Below are 14,484 nucleotides of genomic sequence, written 5' to 3' on the forward strand. Positions count from 1 at the left end.
CTTCTGATTTAAATTACATTTTCACAGAAACGCTTGTTGCAATTTTGCAGTGGTTCAGATATCGGTAAGTGGACTGGAGGCAGGGTATGAAAGGCATAACGAATCCAGTTGTTTGTGTCATCCGTTTCGGGAAAGTACCTGCGTAATTGCGCACCCAACTCACTCAGGTGCTGCGCTATATATCACGTTTGACATTGTCCGTAAGCTTGAGTTCAATTGCACACAAAAAAATCATACAATGATGGAAAGACCTGTGTGTTAACCTTGTTAATACAGACAGAGAAGAGCTCAGATTCTTTGCCTCAATTTTGTCCCGCATATTGAATATAGTTGAGGAGAGTCCCTGTAATCCTAGATTCAGATCATTCAGGCGAGAAAAAACATCAGACAGATAGACCAGTCGTGTGAGAAACTCGTCATCATGCAAGCGGTCAGACAAGTGAAAATTATGGTCAGTAATCAATATTAAAAAAAAACGTGTCAATACTTTGTCCCTTGATAATGTGGTAAACCGTTGGGTGTTGGGTTGATCGTGCAGAGATTAACACAGAGACAGGAAGGTTTTAGTCCGCAAACACAACTTTACTAGGCCATAAATTAAACATAACAAAGAAAATCATGTAGGTTTGGCTCGGTCCTTCTTCTCAGCTTTGGCTCTGTGTATCTCTCTCCCGGTCCTCTCCCATGGTGTGCCACAGTGCTCCTTTTATGTGCCAAACTTCACGGCAGGTTGGCACTTCCCCTAATTACCTCCACTTGGAGCTATCCGTGTCGGGGTGCCCAGCTCGTGTATTCCCAGCAGATGGAGCCAACGTCGCATCACGTACCGCCCCTCAATTACCACCCCCGGGTTAGACCTCCTGGGATACCACAATAACCAGCACACTTCTGTATGTTGTAAAAGTGTTACATGGTCGCTGCCCATATCATTACATAGTACAGAGAATACACAATAGTTCAGGGGCCTTGCTTTAACAAAGTTAACCATTTTCACTGTAGTGTCCAAAACATCTTTCAAGCTGTCAGACATTCCCTTGGCAGCAAGAGCCTCTCGGTGGATGCTGCAGTGTACCCAAGTGGTGTCGGGAGCAACTGCTTGCACGCGCGTTACCACTCCACTATGTCTCCCTGTCATGGCTTTTGCGCCATCAGTACAGATACCAACACATCTTGACCACCAAAGTCCATTTGATGTCACAAAGCTGTCTAGTACTTTAAATATATCCTCTCCTGTTGTCCTGGTTTCCAGTGGTTTGCAGAAGAGGATGTCTTCCTTAATTGACCTCCCATAAACGTAACGGACATACAGTTGATGTCGGAAGTTCACATACACTTAAGTTGGCGTCATTAACCTTTCTAGCGCAGGGTTAGAAATATGTAACTTTCACACATTAACAAGTCCAGTACAGCAAATGAAAGATAAACATCTTGTTTATCTACCCATCCTGTCCAATTTCAAACATGCTTTACACCTAAAGCACAACATATGATTATGTTAGTTCAGAGCCAAGTCGAAAAAACACAGCAATTTTCAAGCCAAAAATAGGAGTTACAAAAAGCAGAAATATAGATAGAATTAATGACTAACCTTTGATGATCTTCATCAGATGACACTCATAGGACATCATGTTACACAATACATGTATGTTTTGTTCGATAATGTGCATATTTATATCCAAAAATCTCAGTTTACATTGGCGCGTTACATGCAGTAATGTTTTGATTCCAAAACATCAGGTGATTTAGCAGAAATACTCATAAACATTGATATAAGATACAAGTGTTATTCACAGAATTAAAGATAGACTTCTCCTTAATGCAACCTCTGTGTCAGATTTCAATTTTTTTTAATGGAAAACGCATAATCTGAGAACGGCGCTTTGAACCCAAAACAGCCAGAGGAATATCCGCCTGTTTGGAATCAACAAATTTAGAAACAATACCATAAATATTCACTTACCTTTGATGATCTTCATCAGAAGGCACTCCCAGGAATTCCAGTTTGACAATAAATTACTGATTTGTTCCATAAAGTTCTATCATTTATGTCCAAATAGTCACCTGTTGTTAGTGTGTTCAGCCCAGTAATCCATCTTCATGAGGCGCGAGCATTTCGTCCAGACAAAAATTTGCAAGGTTCCATTACAGTCCTTTAGAAACATGTCAAACGATGTATGGAATTAATCTTTGGGATGTTTTTAACATAAAACATCAACAATGTTCCAACCGGACAATTCCTTTGTCTTCAGAAAAGCACTGGAACGTGAAGTAACTCTGTCGGGAGCGCCCGTCATGAGACCAAGGCTCTTACCAGACCACTGACTCAAAGAGGTCTCATTAGCCCCTCCTTTATAGTATAATCCTCAAACCAGTTTTTAAAGACGGTTGACATCTAGTGGAAGCCCTAGGAAGTGCAACCTTATCCATATCTCAATGTGTATTTGGTAGGCCAAGCTTTGAAAAACTACAAACCTCAGATGTCCCACTTTCTGGTTGGATTTTTCTCAGGTTTTCGCCTGCCATATGAGTTCTGTTATACTCACAGACATCTTTCAAACAGTTTTAGAAACTTCAGAGTGTTTTCTATCCAATACTAATAATAATATGCATATATTAGCATCTGGGACAGAGTAGGAGGCAGTTCACTCTGGGCACGCTATTCATTCAAAAGTGAAAATGCTGCACCCTATCCCAAAAAGGTTTGAACTTGTTAATTCACTGTATCACAATTCCAGTGGATCAAAAGATTACATACACTAAGTTGACTGTGCCTTTAAACAGCTTGGAAAAAGCCATCATACCGCTCAGAAAGGAGCGTTCTGTCTCCTAGAGATGATCGTACTTTGGTGCGAAAAGTGCAAATCAATCCCAGAACAACAGCAAAGGACCTTGTGAAGATGTTGGAGGAAACAGGTACAAAAGTATCTATATCCACAGTCAAACAAGTCCTATATTGACATAACCTGAAAGGCCGCTCAGCAAGGAAGAAGCCTCAGCTCCAAAATCGCCATAAAAAAAGCCAGACTACGGTTTGCAACTGCACATGGGGACAAAGATCGTACTTTTTGGAGTAATCTGGTGAAACAAAAATAGAACTGTTTGGCCATAAGGACCATCGTTATGTTTGGAGGAAAAAGAGGGAGGCTTGCAAGCCGAAGAACACCATCCCAACCGTGAAGCACGGGGGAGGCGACATCATGTTGTAGGGGTGCTTTGCTGAAGGAGGGACTGGTGCACTTCACAAAATAGATGGCATCATGAGGTAGGACAATTATGTGGATATACTGAAGCAATATCTCAAGACATCAGTCAGGAAGTTAAAGCTTGGTCGCAAATGGGTTTGCCAAATGGACAATGACCCCAAGCATACTTCCAAAGATGTGGCAAAACGGCTTAAGGACAACAAAGTCAAGGTATTGGAGTGGCCATCACAAAGCCCTGACCTCATCCTATAGAAAACTTCTGGGCAGAACTGAAAAAGCGTGTGCGAGTAAGGAGGCCAACAAACCTGACTCAATTACACCAGCTCTGTCAGGAGGAATGGGCCAAAATTCACCCATATGGAAGGCTTGTGGAAGGGTACCCAAAATGTTTGACCCAAAGGCAATGCTACCAAATAATAATTGAGTGAATGCAAACTTCTGACCCATTGGGAATGTGATGAAATAAATAAAAGCTGAAATAAATAATTCTCTCTACTATTATTCCGACATTTCACATTCTTAAAATAAAGTGGTGGATAGGATTAAATGATTAAATGTCAGGAATTGTGAAAAACTGAGTTTAAATGTTTTTGGCTAATGTATATGTAAACTTCTGATTTCAACTGTATATCAGGAGATGTGCCAGGCCTGCCACGTTTGTTGACTCATCCATCTGTAATGGATAGAATTTACTGGCTTGTATGCAAAGCAGTAATTGTTTCAAAACATCTCCTGCCATGTCACTAACGCGTCATGAAACAGTGTTGTCTGATGAAGGCATTGTCTGTAAAGTTTTTTGGGCCATTTCCCCCAGCATTATCCTAGCCATATCCACGGAAGCAGGAATAATTAAGTCCTCCACAATAGTATGGGGCTTGCCTGTCCTAGCCACTCGTTAGCTCACCATATAAGATGCTTCTAGACCGTTCTTATTAATTGTATCTGTTGCTTTTATACATGTCTTACTACTTGAAAGTCGTCTTAATTCTCGCTCAAAAAACTCCTGTGGCTTATTTTTCAAATTGGAATGTTTTGTTTCTAAATGTCTGCACAAGAGTGAAGGTTTAATCAAGTTGTGAGATTGTACTTTTGCACATATAACACACTGTGGCTGAGGAAAGGCACTACTCCCAATATAAGTGAACTCCAAATCAAAGTATTTCTCATCATACTTGCACCTCTTCGATGGTCCAATGTCCGTGTCTGTTGTTCAGTGCTTTCCCGAGTAAGGGGTCAGTAGCTCTTCAGCTGCATCATATTCCCAACTATCAAGTGTCCATGCTAGCTGGGCTAACAACAAATGTAGAATTACTGATTCTCGCATTGGATGTGCTCCTGGAAGCAGAACAATTTGTGTCATCAACAGGTGCAGGTGTAGTACTGCTAGTAGTGGCAGTTCTACCAGTAGAGCTGGCATGTGTCTCTATGGACGCTGGCCTTACCTTAAAAAAAAAACTTTATCAATTTTCGAGCAAACAGAATGAGCAGCAGCTACGTTTGGCTACATACGGACCGTTAGTGGAATTCTTGCGAGAGAGTAACGGTTAATGTGATTGGTTGTTAATTATTTGACTAGGTTACCTGTATTTGACATTGTGTTGTTATTTCGCTGAACACTAACATAAACTTGTACATCGCCTTGGTCCGTACAATTGCCCTTATTTTAGCGCCCCAAAAACGTAATACTTCCAGATCAACTGTAATGTCAATACCATTGTAAAGCACAATCTCTCCCCTTTCAAAGAGAAACAATTACATGACCTAAACGCTGCCCGTTTCTGCATAATTCAAGAAGACAATGAGCCCTGTCGGGTCTTTTTAAAAATGGCGGGTGGGGAAGCAAAACTACTGCATGTTAGTGAGAAGGAAAGATGTTGTGTGGGAAAATTGCTTTTTTCACTCGATCTGTCCAACTTATCACCTTATCACATCTAAAATGTAAATAAAACACTATAAAGAGTTTATATAATGTGTCATTGCATACCTATTTGAAGGTTTGTGTCGCAGTTGAATCGGGTTTTTAGGGCAGTGCTAAAGTGATCTTAGAAGTTAACAGCAGCTTTGAGAATGATGATCGCATGCAATGATGACGCAAAAAATGACTAGCTTTCCCCCTTACCCCCATCACTGTCCATTTCTTGTTTTTAAAGGATGAGAGAAGTGCTACACCTGGTGGAGAGACGTACGTTATGGCATGACACGCCACGATGTAACGGAGGGTCCATTTTTTCAACTTTTCTCCAATCCTATAGAGCCATTACCATGTCGATCAACTCTTGAAACGTAATTCACACCCCCGATTTTGAAGTCAACACAGTCGCTAGAGTCCCATTATTTTTCTTTGTAGCCTCGTTTGAATGTTGCGGTTGGGCACATTTGTACGGAATGGGGGTGAGTTTAAGTTAGATGGTTTAAGTTTGGCATTGAAATGAGGCTCAGGCGACAAAAAAACTCCACATGTATAGCCCCGTTGGTAAATATAAATGGACTGTTTGAAATGTGAACAAATAAAAATAAATGAACCCTATAATTTCCTGGTCAAAAAAAATGTGATCCACATTTTTATTTGGCGTACCCCAGACGGTATTGCGGTAACTCAGTTTGGGAATACCTGATGTACTGTATCTTGTCCACTCTCCACCAACTCAGAACGCAGACTAATGTTGATGATGTCTCCAGTTAAGTGCATTCTGGGTAATGTAGTTCAGGCCAAATATTCTCATGACAGGAAACAAGTAGGCTTCTGCATGTTGGATTTGTAGCTTTAAAAAAAAAATCGAACATACAAACATGTCCGAAGCAAATTGACATGTTGACATAAAGCTGCACAACATGATTTCAGTTAGTCAATGTCGAATTCAACAAGCCTCTTATCTATGGTGAATATTAGGACTACAAATCCCTATAATAAAGGAGTGATGCATTAATCATACTGTGTATACTTGCAACTGAAAATACATAGCCAACCTACCACAAAATGTTAGGCAAATTCATCTATTTATGAGAACCATCTATTTATGAGAATAACTCCTGACTAAGACACACTTAAATAATCCATCTCATTACTGAAAGTTAAAATTGTTATATTCCAGGGGTGCATTCTACATATACGCAGACACAGAATTTTATCCAAACAATTCAAACTATGCATGCGTACATTCTGCTTTATTTACACTCTGTAGTAAAGGCATGCTTTTCCTCTTTAGCATGTGGTGCAGAAGTGGATGGGTGGTATGCGCACGCGCAATAGTGCAGCTCTTTTATAGCCACAGTGCGGCAGGAAAACCGTAACAAGCGAAGAAAAGCATAGATTGAATAGTGGAGAAAAAAAGCTATCCAAAGGGGAACATGTAAAGGAAGGTGAAAGAACAAAGACTGAATAATGGGAATGTTTTTTCCTCTCTATCTGAAGAAAATGCGTATTTCTCTTTGAGATTCAGAAATTGGTTGACAGCTATTCAGCGAGCTCCATTTCAAATGGTAGCAGCGGTATGGATGAAAAATACAAGGAGAGGCACTGCTTCCACGATTCATATTGACTCAAAGGAGTTAGACGATACCTTACCGATGGCTTGCAGTCAATTATCCATGTCTCCTCCAACGAATTGTAAATTGACGTAGGCATTGAAGGCTGCAAATCAAGTCAAGTTTGGTGCATTAAATTCCTTTGGTGGGATGTCATCGACTTCTATTGCTACATAGTAACCTTTGGGTTTCCGACGGCTGGTATTGACACTCAGGGTGTTATAATGGGTGAAGTGACGGACGCAAAGGAATTAAAAAATACCTTTATTGTTCCCGCAATAAAGTCTTTTGATCGTTATGATTTTTCACGAGCAAAAATCTGCTGTAGCCTCACATGGCTAGTGGCCAAAGCATTTGTGACAGGTAGGTGGTTTAAAAATGTATTTTGTCAATAATTACCTTTGAATTGTTTTTCAAACACATTGGTCAACAATTTGGCTATTCTTCCCTGCGATATTATCGCTCAGCTATACATAACATCACACACAAACCATTCAAGCTTGTAATATATTTCTGTACAATTATTGTATGTATATTACAATATGTGTATGTACATTGTTGTACAATGGATGTGTATGTAGTATTTATATAAATATATGTTGAATCACTTTATTTAGAATACCCAAGAGGCGAATATCCTTCCATAACAAACACACATACATAATTCCCAAAGAGACCTATGCTAAGAACAATAACTGTTGCATGATAATTTCCTATCTAGTTCAGTTGCAGTGGACTGCAAACATTAAGTTGTGAAGGGATGCCACAAATGATCTCATCAATCTCAACAGATTGTGGATGTCTCCTGCTGTGAGAGCTGTGACCCTGAGTATGACAGGCCCACTCCATAAAATCAAATCTAGATGGGCATAATGGAGTTACATTCATTATCACATGGTTATTGTTGTACCATGGTTATCAGTAAGCTTACAGTTGGCAAATGTGGCTCATATTACATAATAGTAATGAAATTGTACTGTTTCACATAGTTCAAAGTATTAGAAGAGTAATATGAGTCACGTTTGGATGACCAATAGGTTCTTCAATAAAGACAACAGTTTTATTAATGTGGAGGTATGCCCAAATAAGTTATTTGTTATATAAACTCCAACCAGAACCCAAACCTCTTGTCAATATTTAGGGGGGCAGACAGACTGATGTGAATCATCGCAGCCCAAATGTTTTCCACCTCACTCCGTTGCTGTAAACCATTGAGTCTCGATGGTCACTGAAGAAAAGAATAGAGAGCTTCTGACTCATCTGTGCGGCAAGGCCCAGCTCAATAATGTGGAATGTAGCTTTGAGCCGGTCAAGTTGTAGCCTGCTTAGGGGCTGGTATCCCGGACACAAATTGAGAGAAGCCCTGGACTAACAGGCATGTTCAATAGTAGGAGATTCTGCACTGAAAGTGCATTTTAGGCAAGGCTTAATCTGTGTCTGGGAAAGTGGCCCTAGGGGTCTTTGCGATGCATTTCAGTTACTGCACCTTGAGTTCATTCCAAGGCATGTGGTATTGCTATAAGCCTGGTAGTCTAGGGGACAATACCTGACTTTTGAAAGCAGTTATAACAGCACATGTTCTGAAATAAAAGTCATTCCTATTGTATACTTATTTGAGCTGTTTTGATCCTTGGTTTTGTTTTGTTTTGGGTAATAGCCAGCAGTTTGCCAGAGGCTCAGGATTGTGCTGTACTCAGTATACTCAAGCCGACTGTTTACTAAAGGGCATATTGAAGGGCATATAGTGGATGCAGAGATTACGTCGATAGAGGTAACAAAGTAGTACAGTACACATCAGCTCACTGATGCTAGACAATTATATAATTGTGTTTTAAAGACATCTTCTGGTACGTTGGTGACAATTCATTTTATTTAAACCTCCTGTTTTAGGCTGGATGATTCAATGTGTAGTTCATACATGCATCATCTATGACCAGATTTACTGTTTTACCTCAATTAGAGTATCTGGAGCATCAGCATTTGCGGGTTCGATTACATACTCAAAATGGCCAGAAACAAAGCACTTTCTTCTGCAACTGGTCAGTCTATTGTTGTTCTGAGAAATGAAAGCTATTCCATGCGAGAAATTGCCAAAAACTGAAGTTCTCGTACAATGCTGTGTACTACTTCCTTCACAGAACAGAAAGAATAGAAAGAGGAGTGGGAGGTCCCGGTGCACAACTGAGCAAGAGGACAAGTACATTAGAGTGTCTAGTTTGAGAAACAGATGCCTCACAAGTCCCCAACTGGCAGCTTTATTAAATAGTATCCGCAAAACACCAGTCTCAACGTCAACAGTGAAGAGGCGACTCCGGGTGCTGGGCAGAGTTCCTCTGTCCAGTGTCTGTGTTCTTTTGCCCATCATAATCTTTTCTTTTTTTGTCCAGTGAGATATTGTAACGGCGTTCTTCGTTTGTTGAATGAGAGTCGGACTGAAATGCAGCGTGGTGGTTACTCATGTCTTTAATGAAGAAAAAACGTAACGATACATGAAATAACTAATAAATACAAAAACAACAAATGGAACGTGAAACCTATTACAGCCTATCTGGTGAACACTACACAGAGACAGGAACAATCACCCACGAAATACACAGTGAAACCCAGGCTACCTAAATACGGTTCCCTATCAGAGACAACAAGAATCACCTGACTCTGATTGAGAACCGCCTCAGGCAGCCAAACCTAAACTAAACACACCCCTAATTAACCACAATCCCAATGCCTACAAAAAACCCAATACGACAACACAATAACATAAACCCATGTCACACCCTGGCCTGACCAACTAATTAACAAAAACACAAAATACTAAGACCAAGGCGTGACAGAACCACCCCCCCCCCCCTAAGGTGCGGACTCCCAAACGCACCTCAAAACCATAGGGAGGGTCCGGGTGGGCGTCTGTCCATGGTGGCGGTTCCGGCTCGGGAAGTGGACCCCACTCCATAAATGTCATAGTTCCTCCCCTTCGCGTCCTGGGATAATCCACCCTCGCACCTCAAAACCATAGGGAGGGTCCGGGTGGGCGTCTGTCCATGGTGGCGGTTCCGGCTCGGGACGTGGACCCCACTCCATAAATGTCATAGTTCCTCCCCTTCGCGTCCTGGGATAATTCCACCCTCGCCGCCGACCATGGCCTAATAGTCCTCACCCAGAACCCCACTGAACTGAGGAGCAGCTCGTGACTGAGGGGTAGCTCGGGACTGAGGGGCAGCTCGGGACTGAAGCCACTCGGGACTGAGGGGAAGCTCGGGACTGAGGGGCAGCTCGGGACTGAGGGGCAGCCCAGCACTGAGAGGAAGCTCAGCCAGGCAGTTGAATCCGTCAGATCCTGGCTGGCTGGCAGTTCTGGCAGATCCTGGCTGACTGGCGGATCTGGAAGAGTCTGGCTGACTAGCAGATCTGGAAGAGTCTGGTTGACTAGCAGATCTGGAAGAGTCTGGTTGACTAGCAGATCTGGAAGAGTCTGGTTGACTAGCAGATCTGGAAGAGTCTGGTTGACTAGCAGATCTGGAAGAGTCTGGTTGACTGGCAGATCTGGAAGAGTCTGGTTGACTAGCAGATCTGGAAGAGTCTGGTTGACTGGCAGATCTGGAAGAGTCTGGTTGACTGGCGGATCTGGAAGATCTGGAAGAGTCTGGCTGACTGGCGGATCTGGAAGAGTCTGGCTGACTGGCGGATCTGGAAGAGTCTGGCTGACTGGCGGATCTGGAAGAGTCTGGCTGACTGGCGGATCTGGAAGAGTCTGGCTGACTGGCGGATCTGGAAGAGTCTGGCTGACTGGCGGATCTGGAAGAGTCTGGCTGACTGGCGGATCTGGAAGAGTCTGGCTGACTGGCGGATCTGGAAGAGTCTGGCTGACTGGCGGATCTGGAAGAGTCTGGCTGTCTGGCGGATCTGGAAGAGTCTGGCTGTCTGGCGGATCTGGAAGAGTCTGGCTGTCTGGCGGATCTGGAAGAGTCTGGCTGTCTGGCGGATCTGGAAGAGTCTGGCTGACTGGCGGATCTGGAAGAGTCTGGCTGACTGGCGGATCCTGGCAGACTGACAGCTCTGGCTGCTTCATGCTGACTGACGGCTCTGGCTGCTCCATGCTGACTGGCGGCTCTGGCTGCTCCATGCAGATTGACAGCTCTGGCGGCTTCTTGCAGACTGACAGCTCTGACTGTTCCATGCAGACTAACAGCTTTGGCAGCTCCTTGCAGACTGGCAGCTCCTTGCAGACTGGCAGCTCCATGCAGACTGGCAGCTCCTTGCAGACTGGCAGCTCCTTGCAAACTGGCAGCTCCATGCAGACTGGCAGCTCCATGCAGACTGGCTGCTCCAAGCAGACTGGCAGCTCTAAGCAGACTGACAGCTCTGGCTGCTCCATGCAGACTGACAGCTCTGGCTGCTCCATGCAGACTGACAGCTCTGACTGCTCCATGCAGGCTGACAGCTCTGACTGCTCCATGCAGGCTGACAGCTCTGACTGCTCCATGCAGGCTGACAGCTCCTTGCAGACTGGCAGCTCCTTGCAGACTGGCAGCTCTGGCTGCTTCATGCAGACTGGCAGCTCAGGCTGCTCCGAACAGGCAGGAGGCTCCGGCAGCGCTGTAGAGGAGGAAGGCTCTAGAAGCGCTGAATAGGCGGGAGACTCCGACAGCGCAGGAGAGGGAGAAAGTGCTGGCTGCGCTGAACAGGCGAGGCGCACTGAAGGCCTGGTGCGTGGTACTGGAACTGGTGGTACTGGATCGAGGACACGCACAGGAAGCCTGGTGCGGGGAGCTGCCACCGGAGGACTGGTGTGTGAAGGTGGCACAGGATGGACTGGACCGTGAAGGTGTACTGGAGAGCCTGAGAGCAGGACTGGCACAGGACGTGCAAGGCTAGGTAGGTACACAGGAGGCCTAGTGCGTGAGGCTGGCACATTTTTCACCAGCCGACTAACACGCACCTCAGGACTAGTATGGAGCGCTGACCCAGGTGCCATTAAATCCCCGACACGCTCCGTCGGACGAATCTTGTACCTAAAGCACCAAGCTAGCAACTCCCTCATTACTCTCTCCTCCAATTTCCCCATTAACTCCTTCACAGTCTCTGCTTCGCTCACCTCCAACACCGGTTCTGGTCACCTCCTTGGCTCCTCACGATAAACAGGGAGAGTTGGCTCAGGTCTGTCTCCTGACTCAGCCACTCTCCCTCTGAGTCCCCCCCCCCCAAATACATTTTTGGGGCTGACTCACGGGCTTTCCTCTGCGCCGTCGTGATTGCCTCTCCAACTCCATTCTCCTATAGCCCTCTTCGCACTGCTCCAGCGAATCCCAGGCGGGCTCCGGCACTCTCTCTGGGTCGACCGCCCACCTGTCTATTTCATCCCACGTCGTATACTCCATGCTTCTGCTGTCCATAACGACCTCCCTTCGCTGCTCCTGCTGTCGCTGCCTGTTAACACGCTGCTCGGTCCGTGTGTGGTGGGTGATTCTGTAACGGCGTTCTTCATTTTTTGAATGAGAGTCGGACCGAAATGCAGCGTGGTGGTTACTCATGTCTTTAATGAAGAAAAAACGGAACGATACATGAAATAACTAATAAATACAAAAACAACAAACGGAACGTGAAACCTATTACAGCCTATCTGGTGAACACTACACAGAGACAGGAACAATCACCCACGAAATACACAGTGAAACCCAGGCTACCTAAATACGGTTCCCTATCAGAGACAACAAGAATCACCTGACTCTGATTGAGAACCGCCTCAGGCAGCCAAACCTAAACTAAACACACCCCTAATTAACCACAATCCCAATGCCTACAAAACCCCCAATACTACAACACAATAACATAAACCCATGTCACACCCTGGCCTGACCAACTAATTAACAAAAACACAAAATACTAAGACCAAGGCGTGACAGATATGGCTTTTTCTTTGCAACTTTGCCTAGAAGGCCAGCATCCCGGAGTCGCTTCGTCACTGTTGATGTTGAGACTGGTTGAAAATAACAACTAATTGGTAACACACTGTCATAACCATGTCATAATGTCATAACACCTGATATAACCTGGTCATAACACTGTCATGACACATATTTAGACCTGTTGTGAGATATATTATGGTATTTTATGCCCGATTTTGACTCCTACATAAGTGTCAAAACCCACAAAACCTTCTTATATAACATTTCTGTAAAACATTTTCTGAAATGTACATGTACATTTAAAAAAAAAATGTAACCTTTATTTAGGCAAGTCAGTTAAGAACAAATTCTTATTTACAATTAACTGCCTTGTTCAGGGGCAGAACAACAGATTTTTACCTTGTCAGCTCGGGGAGTCGTTCCAGCAACCTTTCGGTTACTGGCCCACAATACTCTAACCACTAGGCTACCTGCCACCCCAGATACATTAGAGTGTCAACACCCACAAAACCTACCACACAAGGCAAAACATTCCATTGCACCATAGCCTACTTCTCAACAGTGTATTTATGTTATATAACATTTTCTGAAATGTTCCAAATTCAATTATCATTGCAATTGCTTACACATTGATGTCAGACATGCACCTACCCCAATGCTCTTTTGACTGATGACTGACTTAAGGGCATGTACGTGATAGGCCTATCTGGCTTATATGGTGGTCATAATGCTTCTTAGTGGTGTCAGAAAGTGCATTTTCTACAAGTTATAGAAAATTTTACATGACTGTAAAAGAATGAATTACAACAAAAACAAAGGATTTAAGAAATACAAACTTTCAAATGAAAGGAAACTTCTTGGCAGGGAAAAAACACATTTGAATAAATGTGGGTTTTGATAGTATCATGTAGGTGTCATAACCAGCCATAAAATAACACAATATATGTCACAACAGGTGTAAATATATGGGTCATGACAGTGTTATGACCATATTATGATCAGTTAGGTCAGCTGTTATGACATATTTTGACATGGTTATGACCATGTCATAGTGTGTTATGACACTGGGTGTCAAGTAAAGTGTTACCCTAATTTGCATACACATATAGTCAGAATTGAATACATTTGCATTAAATTACTCTCTATCCAATCAGCTCTTTCTAAGGTACCAAACCCAATAGAATTTGTAACCGCCCCCTCCCAATCTCCCATCAACATTTTGGCTTTCTCCCAAAGATGTGCAACATTACTTATGATTGAGGAGAAAAATGTTTTGTACCAAAATAGTATCCACCTGTTGGGAACATAAACATATATCACTTTAGAATTAACCAATGCATATTTATTTGAGAATAGGGGAAAGATAAAAAATTGTTCAATTGATTTAGATATATGGATTTTTTTTTTTTTCGTGTTGGCTTTCTTTTCTGAGTGGTGACTGTTTACTTTAATCTAATCAAACAAGAAAATGTTATATCCAACCAAGGGGAACACTTACTAGACCGTTTTCTCTTCTCTCTTTTCACGTAGTTGCCGTATCAGTGCATTTAATCCCCATCGTTAAATCAACTTTGAAAAAACCTTTTAGTCCCATGTCTACAATTTCCAATTATATCCCCATCCTTTTGAGACATCGTGTCACACCTTTCCCCAGAGTCCAAGAGAAAAGGTGGTTTTGCACAATTAATCGTATGAATATAGTCTGTTTCTATTTGAAATCAATCAGTGAAGTGACAAGTACTTGACATGTGGATTATCCACTTCTAGGCCAAATGAAAGCTGAACAGAGCTGCATTCTCAGGTGGGCGTGGTTTGAGCCTTGCTAGCTTTAAGGTTTAGGTCATTAGAATCCC

General features: G+C 43.2%; 1 protein-coding gene across 7 annotated transcripts in view; it reads left to right on the forward strand.

Moving 5' to 3' along the window:
• Nucleotides 1-6,457: 6,457 nt before the first annotated feature.
• camsap2a (calmodulin regulated spectrin-associated protein family, member 2a) overlaps nucleotides 6,458-14,484 on the forward strand; it is an 85,299-nt gene continuing 77,272 nt past the window's right edge. For all 7 annotated transcript variants that reach the window (XM_064934635.1, XM_064934638.1, XM_064934636.1 and 4 more), the window contains exon 1: nucleotides 6,458-7,091. In XM_064934635.1, coding sequence (XP_064790707.1) covers nucleotides 6,953-7,091 — 139 coding nt within the window. In that variant the 5' untranslated portion in view covers nucleotides 6,458-6,952. The remainder of the gene's footprint in view (nucleotides 7,092-14,484) is intronic.

The sequence above is a fragment of the Oncorhynchus masou genome, chromosome 24, assembly GCF_036934945.1.
Source record: "Oncorhynchus masou masou isolate Uvic2021 chromosome 24, UVic_Omas_1.1, whole genome shotgun sequence".
Taxonomy (NCBI): Eukaryota; Metazoa; Chordata; class Actinopteri; order Salmoniformes; family Salmonidae; genus Oncorhynchus; species Oncorhynchus masou.